The 13,624-nt window shown below is 40.5% G+C and overlaps 1 protein-coding gene across 1 annotated transcript in view; it reads left to right on the top strand.

Moving 5' to 3' along the window:
* Nucleotides 1-11,149, top strand: part of TXNDC8 (thioredoxin domain containing 8) — a 45,595-nt gene extending 34,446 nt beyond the window's left edge. Inside the window, exons 5-6 of the mRNA XM_007498595.2 lie at nt 10,906-10,964; nt 11,049-11,149. Coding sequence (XP_007498657.1) covers nt 10,906-10,964; nt 11,049-11,052 — 63 coding nt within the window. The 3' untranslated portion in view covers nt 11,053-11,149. The remainder of the gene's footprint in view (nt 1-10,905; nt 10,965-11,048) is intronic.
* The last annotated feature ends 2,475 nt before the right edge of the window (nt 11,150-13,624 follow it).

Here is a 13,624-nt window from a genome sequence, read left to right on the forward strand (position 1 = left end):
AGGGCTGGGAGGTGAGAGAGTATGTGGCATGGCACTTGTTCAGAGGGGAGGGGGGAGGGCCCAGTACTCCATCTCTAAAAGATTTACCATCACTGTCTTTGTTGGGACACCACTCCCCTAAATCCCATCCACCCATGTGGAAAGGATACCTATATTTGTATTTGTGCTTTGTATTTGTATTCACAAGTATAGTGTCCTACAACATAGTAAATACCTAATACCTTTTAATTCACTCATTCATTCCCTTCTAGTTTATCAACTCCTTAAGGGCAGGGACCATTTCTTTTTCCTGTTCTCTCCAGTCAAGTGTTCCAAATAACTTAATTATGTCAGTGGATTTGTACTTTCACTCCCCTTAACCAATGCAAATTACAACCTAATCATTTTTATCTCATACAATTTTTTTCATCCTGGTCTATCTAGACAAGTGCTCTAAAGAGAAACTTAGTGCACTGAAGGACTTCCTCTAGGTCAGTGTAAACCTTTTAAAGACAGAGCACTATTCCTACCCCCCTACATTGCCCCCTGGTCCCCCCTTACCCCAGAAAGGAGAGGAAGGAAACACTCCCATTGGGCTGCTGTGCAGAGAGGCAGGTAAAGTGAGGAATGCCCTCAGGAGCATGGAGAGAGGCAAGGGAACAACTCTGCCCTGAGTCCCTCTCATTTTCTAGTAATGAACTCTGGTGGGCAACTGTAGGCATGCCCACAGAGAGGGTTTTGTATGCCCTTTTTGGCTTGCACACCATAGGTTCGCCATCATGGCTCTAGGTCTTTTGATATTTCAGAGATATCAGGGCAATATTTGAACTTTCCATCTGTTTTATCTCACTTTTATTATGTGACCTGCCTACCTCCCTTTTGCCCTCAACTCTTTTATCATCATTGATGTCCTTCTTGCCACTCTTACATGTAAGTCAATGTTGGGGAAATGCTGGCTTTCTTTAAAGATAATATTTTATATTCAAAAGTCTACTTCATCTGCTAATTGATCTATGAGACTTCTCAAGTTTTGAGGAGATTATGGGGCTACCAAAAAAGTGAGTTAAACGTCAATCCTAACAAAATTCAAAACAGGAAATGTTTACTGAATACTTACTATGAATGATAATCAAAACTCTGTGTTAAAGAGGTAATAAATGAAATTAAATAGATAAGAGACCAGGTCATCATATTCATAGTAATAAGCAAAGAACAAGTACAACCAATGCCAGTGGATAATATATCCATTTGCTTACTCTGCTGTTCATAGTCTGAAACTTTCCATTTCTCATCTGAAAGACCCAGAAATCAAAGTAATTGGAACTTCCATAGAGTGCTGAAAGAAACTTTCCCCATCAAACCAACTGGGTTGGAATCATTGGCCTATTTCCTATATAACCAGTCCTTGCTTTCATTTCAACTAGCCTAATTATTTTAAATATTTCATTTCCCCCCCAAGTATATATAAAAGTAATTTTGACATTCATTTTTTAAAAACTTTAGGTTCTAAATTCTCTAGCTCCTTCCCACTCTCCCTCCCCAACCCCTGAGATAGTAAGCAATCTGATATAGATTTTACATGGGCAATCATACAAAACATTTTTTCATATGTTATGGAAGAAGTTTTAAACAAAAGGAGGAGGAAGAGGAGAAGGAAGGAAGGAAGGAAGGAAGGAAGGAAGGAAGGAAGGAAGGAAGGAAGGAAGGAAGGAAGGAAGGAAGGAAGGAAGGAAGGAAGGAAGGAAGGAAGGAAGGAAGGAAGGAAGGAAGAAGGAAGAATATAGTATGTTTGGGTCTGCATTCATACTCAGTTCTTCCTCTGAAGGCAGATGGCATTTTTCATCATGAGTCTTTAAGATTGTCTTGGATCACTGTATTGCTGAAAATAACTAGGTCATTCACAGGTGTTCATTTTAAAAATTGCTAAGGGGGCAGCAAGAGGCCTCAGTGGATAAAGAACCAGACCTGGAATCTGAAAAACCTGGATTCAAATCTGACTTCAAATACTTTTCAGCTCTGTGACCCTGGGCAGGTCACTTAACCCTCATTGCCTATCTCTTACCACTCTTCTTCCTTGGAACCAATACAGAGTATTTATTCTAAGATGGAAGGTAAGGCTATATATAGCCAAGCTTCCTTTAAGTCTTCAACTTAAGTGATCCTTCCTACATATAAGGATTTTTCTGGACTCCTTTTTTCTTTATATAGTCTGCCAATCATTTCACATATATTTTGCATTTTCTTATCATTGTACCGATTGTTTTCTCATAATAGAAGTAAACTTTTTAAGGGTAGGGAACACTTCCTTTCTTGTTTTTTTGTCATCAGCTCCCTAGCTCATCACTGGTAATTTTTCAGTTTTTGAATAGACTTGGGTATTTAACGGGTTTAGGGAGTTCCCTAGAAGAAAATGCTCCTACCAATAAAGAGTCGCAATTTTTCTCCAATTTACACTCTTAAAAGTGCTTAGGGCAGTGAGAAGTGAAGCAACTTGTCCTCAGTCAAACAAATAATATGTTTCAGAGGCAAGACTGGAGCCCAGATCCTCCTGAAAACGATCCTGGCTCTCTCTACTTGAGGTTGGGCTTTTTATCACATAGCAGATGGTTAATAACAATTTGTTGGATTGAATTGAATTTCAGGTTCTCTGTTTTACCAGTCTAAATATCTTCCACAGTTTCGCTCTTAAGTGACAATAAAGAAAATTAAGAAGTAGTTGAAATAATTGCTCCTGTTGGGGAAATAGAAATGGAAGATCATCAGTTTCAATGGTGGAGGTAGAAGGGGTTATAGGTTGATTTGAGGGGAGAAAGTAGTGCTTAAAACGCATCTAGAACCCAATTCACTCTCCCAGAGGGACAATTTTAGTCATGTGCACTTTTCAAGATAAAATTCTCCCCTTTCCAAGACCAGTTTTATGACTACATCAGATTGGGTAGACAGCCTCTGCCTGGATATTCCTTGCCTAGATTAGATAGGATTCCAAGCTTACCTGCCACATACTTTGTCCTAGAGGCAATAGGGCAATATTTGAGGTTTTAGGCAGAGTTTGACCTCAGTGTATGAAAGACGGGCTGGAGATTGGTAGGACAGGTTGCAGAGAGACCAGTTACAACAATAATCTGGGTTGTGAAAGTCCTGCTCTGCTGAGTCAGTGTGGGTGAAATAAAAGGTTCTATGATAGAGATAAGTGCAAAGTAGAAATTCACAAGACTCATTGAATATGGGTCAAGGGAGTGGGGGACTATAAGGGAAGATGACAACATAATACCAGGATCAGAAAGAGAGAAGTTTAATGAGTTCAGTTTAATATATTATTTACTTTGATGTGTCAGTTGTATATTCCGATGGCAATTAAACTCAGGGAGAGTTTGGGTTCAGAGACATAGACTTGGGAATCAACCATCTGGGGGGTCATCATTAATCAGATAAGATGGAGGTAAGATAGGATAAGGTCAGGAACAGATAAGATCTCTAAGGGCAGCAGCATGGCATTAGGATGACTGAGCAGTGAAATGGAGAGTGTTGGAGTCAGGAAGCCCTGGGTTCTAATCTCACCTCAGAAACTGAGTGGTCTATAACCCTGAGTAAGTCAGATCCTCTCTAAGCCACAGTAAACTCTTCTGCAAAATGAATGAGTGAGAGTTTGGACTCTATGGCCTCTACAATACATTCCAGGTCTAAATTAATGAAGTATAGCCAAGAAAAAAAAAAGAACATCCCAGAGTCACTTAGACTCTAAGAAGAATTCTACATTAGGCTTTAGAGTAGTTGTGTGTTTATACTTTTTTTTTTAAACCCTTACTTTCTGTCTTAGAATTAATACTAAGTGTCAGGGCAGCTAGGCAGCTCAATGGATTGAAAGCCAGGACTAGAAATGGGAGGCTCTGGCTTCAGATCTGGCATCAGAGACTTCCTAAATGTGTGACCTTAGACAAATCACTTAAACCAGCCCTTATTACTCTTCTGCCTTGAAACTGATATTTAGTATCAATTCTAAGATTGAAGATAAGGATTTAAAAAAAAAGAATTGATATTCATTATCTGCTCTAAGGCAGAGAAGTGATAAGGGCTAGGCAATTGGGGTGAAGTGACATGCCCTGGATCACACAGCTAGACTGTATCTAAGGACTTGTGCTTGTACTTCTAACAGAGATATTTATTGTATGTATCCTACTATGTGACAACTCTCATTCAAAAAGTATTTATTGAGGAGGCAGCTGGGTGGCTCAGTGGATTGAGAGTCAGGGAGGTCCTAGGTTCAAATCTGACCTCAGACACTTCCCAGTTGTGTGACCCTGGGCAAGTCACTTACCCCCCATTGCCTTGCCCTTAACCACTCTTCTGCCTTGGAACCAATACACAGTATTGACTCCAAGACGGAAGGTAAGGGTTTAAAAAAAAAGTATTTATTGGCTGCCTACTACATAAAAGGCACTGTTCTACATGCCACAAAAAATTTTTTTAATGATCTCATAGGGAATTAGGGTTCCAGGAGAGAATATTGATAATAACCTAGAAAAATATGTCAGATTTTTGTGAATTATTAAAAATCCTCTTCACAATCCATTTACCAATAGCTATCTTCTTCCTCCCCAGACCTATTCTTGCATGCATTTAAATGACTTGGTTCTACTAGGAGTCAGTCTAGATTTAGGGGTCTTCCTGAGTACAAGTCAGAAGATAGAGAAGGATTGGATGGGATTGCAGAACATGTCTCCCAGACCAGGCATACTGCCACATACCACAAGAATAATGAAGCAGTGACTGGTGATAATCCCATGATGATCAGAGAATGTAAGGGCAGAGTAATGTGCAATTTCATCAGTTTCATGATCGCATGGTAGGAAACTTTCTCCACCGATGCAGATTGATGAGTCTTACTCATTTCTGGTCTTTAAGTATTGCCTGAAGCTTGAGAAGTTAAGTGACTTGCTCAGAGTTGCACATCCAGAATGTGCTAGAGGTTAAACTTGAACCTAGGTCTTCCTGACTCCAAAGCTATCATTGTCTACTGTTGATGCTCATGTGAAATCAGTAATACTTCTGAGGTTTGCATCATTAGGAAATCAGGAAATATCCCCTAAACCCTCTATATAGATGCTTCCCTTCTACTTGTAGCCTCTTAAACTCTTTGGCTTTGTGGTATAGAGCCTAGAGTAGAAATCAAAGAGACTTGTATTCATATCCTAGTCTAGGCATTTTATAAGCTTTGTGGTGCTGGGGCATGTCCCTTAGCTTCTCATCTGTAAAAATGAAGGATTAGACTCTATGGCCTCTAAGGAGGCCTTCTAATTCCAAATCTGTGATCATGAGATCTCATGCAATCTCCACTTCTATCAGTATTAGAGGAAGGGAGAAAGACCCAGCTCCATGCCCATCTTCTTCCTGTGTGTGTCATCCTGCTACCAATTATTTGCTATCTTTTACCTAGGCAGGAAGAAAAATTAGGGAGCTCCCTTCATGCCCTATGTCAGTGATGGTGAACCTATGGTATGAGTGCCAAAGATGGCATGCAGATCACTTTCTGTGGACATGTGGCCACCCTACCACTCTCCACCCAAGAGTTCATTACTAAAAAGGCAAAGGGACTGTTTTGCAGCTATCCCCTTCCCCTTTTCCACTGTGCCTGATGACATTTTTTCACATTCCCCCACCCCTCCACCCAGCAGCCCCATGGGAGCACTTTCTCCATCCCCTGTGTGGGGTAAGTGAGGGTGGATGCACTTAGCATATGGAATGAAGGGACCCGGCACTTGGTCTGGGGGTGGGGTATAGGTGGAGTCCGGTACTCTTATCTCTAAAAGGTTTGCTATCATTGCCCTAGATAATCCCTCTGTTGATATGAAGTTAGAAAAAAGGAAAAATTACAAATGTCACAGTACCTTCTTCACATACCTAGGCAAAATAATACCAGGAAATGCAATAGCTTTTTATTTATTTTTGAGGCTGTAGAGGTATCTAGTATAACCTACTTTTCTGATGCTTCCACAAAGCCACACTTGAATAAGCCTGTTCTCTAATTTCTCAAGAATACTTTCCTATTTGGGGCAAAAAGAATGCAGCTCATTGTCACAAAGAAGTGAAATGTAATCAAAATAGATCTATAATTATGAGGTTGACTTACAAAACTCTCAGGGCAATATTGAGGGCCCATGCCTCTGCTCTTTGTTTAAAGTGAATATAGTCCTGGATTATCCAGTATTCACATCAGATACATGCTCATATGCTACTACTACTACTGCCACCACCACCATCACCACTACTATGAAAAAGAAAGGGAAGGAGGAGGTGCTAGAGAAAAAAGAAAAGGAGAAGAAATGTTTTCATAATGCTTTAAGTTTATAACATGCTTTACAAATATTATCTCATTTGATCCTCAAAACAACCCTGTGAGGGAGATGCTATTATAATCCCCATTTTATAGATGAGGAGACTAACAGAGGTAAAGTGATTTACCCAGTGTTGAACAGGTCAGAAGCTGCACTCACATCTTCCTGACTCCAAGTCAGTACTTTATCCACTGTCCCACATAGCTTCCTAAGGGTCCCAAGATCCATATGGTCATAGATTTAAAATTGGGAGGAACCTCAGAGGACATACAGGTCAACCCCTTCATTGAACAGATGAGGAAACTAAAACCCGATGCCCAAGATCAGAGTATTACACAGATTATCTACCTTAAGAGAAAGAATTGTTGGAATCAGAATGCAGATGAAAGCATGAGATTTTTCAGTTGTTTATTTGGGTTTATGTTTTGGGGTTTTGGTTTTATAAGATTATTCACTTAAATGAACAATACGGAAATATATATTTGCTTGATAATACATGTATAACCAAGATCGAATCGCTTGCCAGATCCAGGAGGGAGAAGGAAAAGGGAGGGAAGGAGAGAAGTTTGATCTTATAACTTAGGAAAACTTATATGGAAATTTGTTATTTCATGTAATTGGTAAAAAAATTTTTTTAATTAAAAATGTTTTTAAAAGCACTACTCAGATCATAAGGAACAGAATTGAGATTTGAATCAGATCCTCTTGTTCTAGGTAAAACACTCTCTTTTTTTTTTTATTGTATCATATTGTTTTCCTAAGGTAGTTGAGTGGTTAACCTGAATTATCCCTCCACCCCATCATTTGGCCTAGATGGAGAATTTTCAGCCTCTGGCTTCCTACCTCATCTTTCAACTGAAACTGTTCCCTCCAAAGTTACCAGTGGTCTCTTACTGCCAAAGCTAATGATTTTTTCTCAATCCTCATCCTTCTTGACTTCTCTGTGATCATTACAGTGGCCGGCCAGCAACCGCTGCACAAAAGAATTCCTAATTGGTAGTATTTTGAGGAGGAGAACAGAAGTCAGGAGAAAGGGTTGATAAACTGAGAGACACACAGATCAGAGTTTGGGAAGGAACGCAGTAAAGGAAGATATAAATAACCAAGAATACGTGGAATGTAGAATTCCTAGATAGGAATAGAGGTGGCCAAGAATGGCTGTAGGAAAGATGGGGAAACAAAAGATCAAAGGAAGAAGATCTTCAGAGACCATAGTAGAGCTCCAGAGAAGGAGCGATCCATATGGCCAGCAGCCAGGTTAGAGAGAGAGAGAGAAGAGGAGCAATGACAGTGAGGTACGTAATACATATGTAACAACACATATTGGATTCACATTGGTTTGAATTGTTAATGACGTACAAGATAGAGGCGTGGGTAAATTCAGCTTGCTTCTTCCAAACTCTTAGAACAAAGACTGCACGGCCTGCTCATAAATCATGCATTGGAATGCTGTTTGACCAGGCCAGAGTTGAGCCCTCTGTGGCTCAGGCCCAGAGATTCTTCTGGCCTCTGAGCTGTCTCATTAACTGCTCTGACCAAGTATAATATCATATCAATACATCAACCACATTTTCCAGATGTATATGCCTGGAATCCTACAATCATCAACACTGTCAGTCACTCTCTTCTCTTTGGGTTTCCATGCTGCTGCTCTCTCTTGGTTCTCCTTCCTCTATACCATTTTTTCTGTTACTTTTGTTGGATCTTCATCCAGGCTATACCCACTATATGGTTCCCTCCAGGCTCTGCCTTGAGACCTCTCCCCTCCCCTCCCCCTCTCCTGTACTCTACTCTCCCTCTCTTTCCTCTCCTCTGCTCTCCTCTGCTCTGCTCTGCTCTGCTCTCCTCTCCTCTCCTCTCCTCTCCTCTCCTCTCCTCCTCTCCTCTCCCCTCCTCTCCCCTCCTCTCCCCTCTTCTCCCCTCCTCTCCTCTCTTCTCTTCTCTTCTCCTCTCTTCTCTTCTCTTCTCTTCTCTTCTCTTCTCTTCTCTTCTCTTCTCTTCTCTTCTCTTCTCTTCTCTTCTCTTCTCTTCTCTTCTCTTCTCTTCTCTTCTCTTCTCTTCTCTTCTCTCCTCTCCTCTCCTCTCCTCTCCTCTCCTCTCCTCTCCTCTCCTCTCCTCTCCTCTCCTCTCCTCTCCTCTCCTCTCCTCTCCTCTCCTCTCCTCTCCTCTCCTCTCCTCTCCTCTCCTCTCCTCTCCTCTCCTCTCCTCTCCTCTCCTCTCCTCTCCTCTCCTCTCCTCTCTTCTCTTCTCTTCTCTTCTCCACCAATACTAACTCACTTGTTGATTTCATCAGTGCCCATAGATTCAATGACCTCTATGCATATTATTCTCACTATCTTTATCCAGCCCTAACCTTTCTCGATCTCCAATGTTAAATTTCCAACTGTTTATTGGGCATCTTAGGCCGAATGCCCCATACAAACTAAACTCATCTTTTACCTTAAATACTCCTCTCTTCTGAACGTCTGTGTTGCTGAGCAGGAACCAGCATCTTCCCAGTCATGCAGGCTCACAACCTAAGGGTTATCCTCAACTCCTTTCTCTCGCTCACCCTCCAGCCCCTCTATCCAATCACGTCACCAAGTTTTATCATTTCTGCTTTCATAACACATCTCCTATATCCCTCTCCCCTCCCTTCCTCTGACAGGACCGCCACCCTGCTCTAAGCCCTCGTCACCTTACACCTGTACCTGTAACTACCAAAATAACCTGATGGTTCATCTCCCTACCTTAAACCTTTCCCACACTGGCACATTTAGTATCAAACTGATCATGCTAAGACACAGATCTAACCATATCACCTTCTTTCTTCTCTCCACCCAGCCACCCCCACCAATAACCTGCAGCAACTACTTACCACTTCCAGAATCAAATATCCAATCTTCTGGGGCGGGGGGTGGGGGTGGGGTGGGGGTGAACCCTTACCTTCTGTGCATTAGTTCTAAGACAGAAGAGCAGTAAATATTAGTAAATTGGGGTTAAATGACTTGTCCATGGTCACACAGGTAGGAAGTGTCTGAGACTGGATTTGAACCCAAGACTTCCCATCTCTGGACCTGGTTCTCTATCCACTGAATCACCTCACTGCTTCAGGGCAATAGATTTTTGGAGGGAGGAGCAATTGCTTCTGGTTTTTTAGTTTTTGTTTTTTTAACCCTTAGCTTCCATCTTAGAATCAATATTGTATTGGTTCCAAGGCAGAAAAGCACTAAAGGTTAGGCAACCTTTAGTGATTTGTCCACTAATACATGTATAACCCAGATTGAATTGCTTCCAGGAGGGGGAAGGGAAGAAGTGTGGGAGACAACATATAACTTTGAAAAACGTATGTGGAGATTTGTTATTAAAATAAAATAAAGACATTTTTAAAAAGTGACTTGTCCAGTGTCACACAGCTGGGAAGTGTCTGAGGTCAAATTTGAACCCAGGACCTCTTGTCTCTAGGCCTGGCTCTCAATCCACTGAGCTACCCTGCTGCCCCCAGGGGCAATATATTCTTGATGGCTATGGGTCCAAAGAAGGCTCACTATCTCTCTATCCAAGATGTAGCATTGGACTATTTTGTTTAAATAAAAGCATTTTTAAATGGAGAAGATTTCATTTGGCCTTGTATAAAATTATGAAGTCAGTGAAGTTTATAGAAGGGACCTCCCAAGTACCACCTCTGATGAGACAATAGGCTGAGGCCTGGGAGAGTCCCCAATTTATGTCCTGCTACAGACACTTTCTATTTGTGTGGCCCCTGGACAAGTCTCATACATTCCAGTCAAACTGGCCTCCTTCTGATTCTCCTCTGTGCCAGGAATGCATTTCCTCCTCACCTTGACCTCTGAGAATCCTATGGATTTCCAGCTGGAAGGGACCACAGACATCACCTGTTCTAATGCCCTTATTTTACAGATACAGAAACTGAGGCCCAGAGAAAGTGACTTATACAAGCAGTAAATGGCAGGAGTGGGATTCAAACCCACATCCTATGACTCCAAATCTGGAACTCTCTTTACCTTCCTTCAAGGTCCCACTAAGCTGCTCTCTTCTACGGGAAGCTTTTCCTAACTTTACCTCGAATTTGTCTCCCTGTGTGCAGGTTGCTCTCCCTGCTCTGCCCTCTCCCTCATCAGGTAGAATGTAAACTCAAGGGCAGGGCAGGCTTCATTTTTGTATCCCCACAGTCTAGCTTGGGACGTAGCACATAGTAAGCGTTTCTTTTAACCCTCACCTTCCATGCTGGTTCCAAGGCAGAAGAGTGGTCAGGGCTAGGCAGTGGGGGCTAAGTGGGGGCTAACCCCCACTGCCTAGCCCTGACCTCTCTTCTGACATTAAGGTGGATTACTCAAATACAGGGAAAAAATAATTGATTAGGTAGTCTTTAAAAAGTTTTTTACTAAATAGTGTATTCTTCATCTTTTTCAGATATTAAAATTTAAACTTGTAAAATGGTGAATGGAAAGGGGGCATTTGGGGATCATTCAATTAATTATCCAATTTGGAACAAAAATGAATCCTCTAATTAATACAGCCTGCACAGGACCTTACTCATACAAATAATTGAGCTAATCATTTTTTTTTCCATTTTTAAAAATTTTGCATACAGATATTTGAATTCAGCGGTGCCGATGCCAAAAAGCTGGAAGAAAAGATTCAGGAACTAATGTGAGCTGAACTACAAGCAAAATTTTTGTTTCTCAGTTTTAAAAAATAACTAAAAATTGTGTTTGCGTTTTTATGTTCTTGCAGATAACGAACGGATTGCTCCATTAATTACATCTTCATCATGACTTAGAGCTTTACTTGTATGTTATCAGCTCATTTAAAAATATTCCAAAACTGCTCAGAAATACAGACTCATTTTTCATTTTCTAACCTGGTTGTTCCATTCTCTTTCAGTGGATTCATCAAGAAATGGTTAAATGACATCCATGACAAAAATAACAGCTCATGTTTAGATGTTTTACTATTACTAAGTACTTTCACATATATAATTTCATCTGATCCTTACGATAAACTAGTGCATTACTAGTATTATTAACTCCATTTTTCAGATAAGAAAAATTAGGTTTAAATCAATTAAGATACTTGTCTAAAGGCACATGATGGGGGCAGCTGGGTAGCTCAGTGGATTGAGAGCCAGGCCTAGAGATGGGAGGTCCTAGGTTCAAATCTGGCCTCAGACACTTCCCAGCTGTGTGTTCCTGGGCAAGTCATTTAACCCCCATTCCCTAGCACTTACCACTCTTTTGCCTTGGAGCCAATACACAGTATTGATTCTAAGATGAAAGGTGAGGGTTTTAAATAAATAAACAAATAAATAAAATAAAGGCACATGACTAGGAAGTGCCAGGATTAGAATTTAAATCCATATTTACTGATTCCCAGTCCAATATTCTTTCTACTGTAGGACCTGACTTCCATGATATTAGCCTGTTATATTCCTGGTATTCTAGGTAGGGCTTCTATGAGCCTGGGGCCATATTATTTCCCATCAATCTATCAACAAACATTTATTAACAGCCTATTATAGGAAGCACCTAGATGGTTCAGTGGATTGAGAGCCAGGCCTAGAGACTGGGATCTTCCTGGGTTCAAATCTGAACTCAGACACTTCCTAGCTGGGTAATCCTGGATAAGTCACTTAATCCCCATTGTACAGGTCTTACACCCTTCTACCTTGGAACCAATGCACAGTATTAATTCTAAGATAGAAGGTAAGGGTTATTTTTTTTAAAGAGCCTACTGTGTGCCAAGTATTCTACTAAGTCCTGAGTAAATAAAGGCAAAAATAAAGCAGACACTGCCCTCAAGGACCTTATATTCCAAAAGGGGAGAGAGAAAACATACCCATAGAAGTTATATAACAGAATATGTGCAGTCTTAATTCAAAGTAATTTTGGAAGAGTTGGGCCCTCAAAGCTGAGGGAATCAGAAAAGGCTAATGGACATGGTGGAGCCTGAATCTAGTCTCTATGGAAATCAAGGATTCTAATAAGCATGGGTAGGGAGAGAATGTATTTCTCCCTTGGGGAACAGCTAATGGGAAGATATAGAGATGGAAGGATGGAATATCATATGAGAAAAACACCAAATAGGGGTCAGTATGGCTGGCCCAGAGAATGAATGTAGACTAGTAAAATATAATAAAATTGGGAAAAGATCCAGATTTTTAAGATCTCTAAATAAAAACAGAAGGGTTTATATTTGATCTCTAAGGTAATAGGGAACCATTGAAGTTTATTGACTAGGGGATGGAGGGTTTAGATCTGATAGCTATGTGGAGGAGGGATTCAAGTGAGCCAAGACTGGAAAAAGGAGCCAAATTAAGAGGCTATTGCAATAGTCCAAGAGAGAGGTACTGATGGCCTAAAGCAGGATGGTTGCTATGTAAGTGGAGAGAAGGAGAAATTTGTGAGAAATATGAAAATAGAAATGATGTGGTTTAGGAACTGACTGAGTATATGGAAAGAAGAAGAGGGAGGAGTCAAGGGAAACACCAAGGTTATAAACTTAGGAAATTGTGTTGTTCTAGAAAAATGCAAAGCCAGGTCTTGAAAGCAGAGGATTTGAGTTTGGTTCCTGCCTTTTTGATGATTAGTTAAATGGCCATCGTCAAATCAATTCATTTCAGCTAGTTTCAGTTTCTTCATTGTAGAATGGGTATTATGAACCTTGTGTGGCTATTGTAAAGGTGGTGCTTTACAAAACTTTAAGCATTATATGAATAAATTGCCATGGACATTATTGCTACTATCATTATCCCTTCGTGGGCTAAAGAGCAAATGTCTTTATGGTACTTTGGGATAGATAGTACAGCAAGATCTTTTCCCATAATCCTGTCTCTACTGATGGGAGTTTTCTCCAGTGCAGCAATAGTATGCTGCCAGTACTGTATGAATTCAACTAATTTTCTCCAGCCTTTTAAAAATAATGACTGGGGGGGAAAGAATCTCTTGATTTTTTATAATGTCTATAATGTTAGTCATCATAAAAGCAAACTGGGTTTGCAAAGGTTCTACCTTAAAGAATGGTTCACTCCTTAGGCCTTCTGTCTGGGAAGCCAGGCTTTCCCTACCAGCTTCCTTGAGTTACGGACTGCTGCCTTCATGGTTGAAATGTTTCCCATATACTGAAGACTGATAAGTGATAAAATTTCATGATCCAAGCACTTAATAGGCTTTTTTTTTTCTTTTTTCCCCATTTAAAAATATACCATGAAAAAATCATTACAATAGTGAATGGGAAAGCTAACTACATTTGTTGCTTTACTTTGATGAATATGCAATGTTATGTGTCATTGCTTTCCTTATCATTAGGTCATC

Source organism: Monodelphis domestica, chromosome 7 (genome assembly GCF_027887165.1).
Source record: "Monodelphis domestica isolate mMonDom1 chromosome 7, mMonDom1.pri, whole genome shotgun sequence".
NCBI lineage: Eukaryota > Metazoa > Chordata > Mammalia > Didelphimorphia > Didelphidae > Monodelphis > Monodelphis domestica.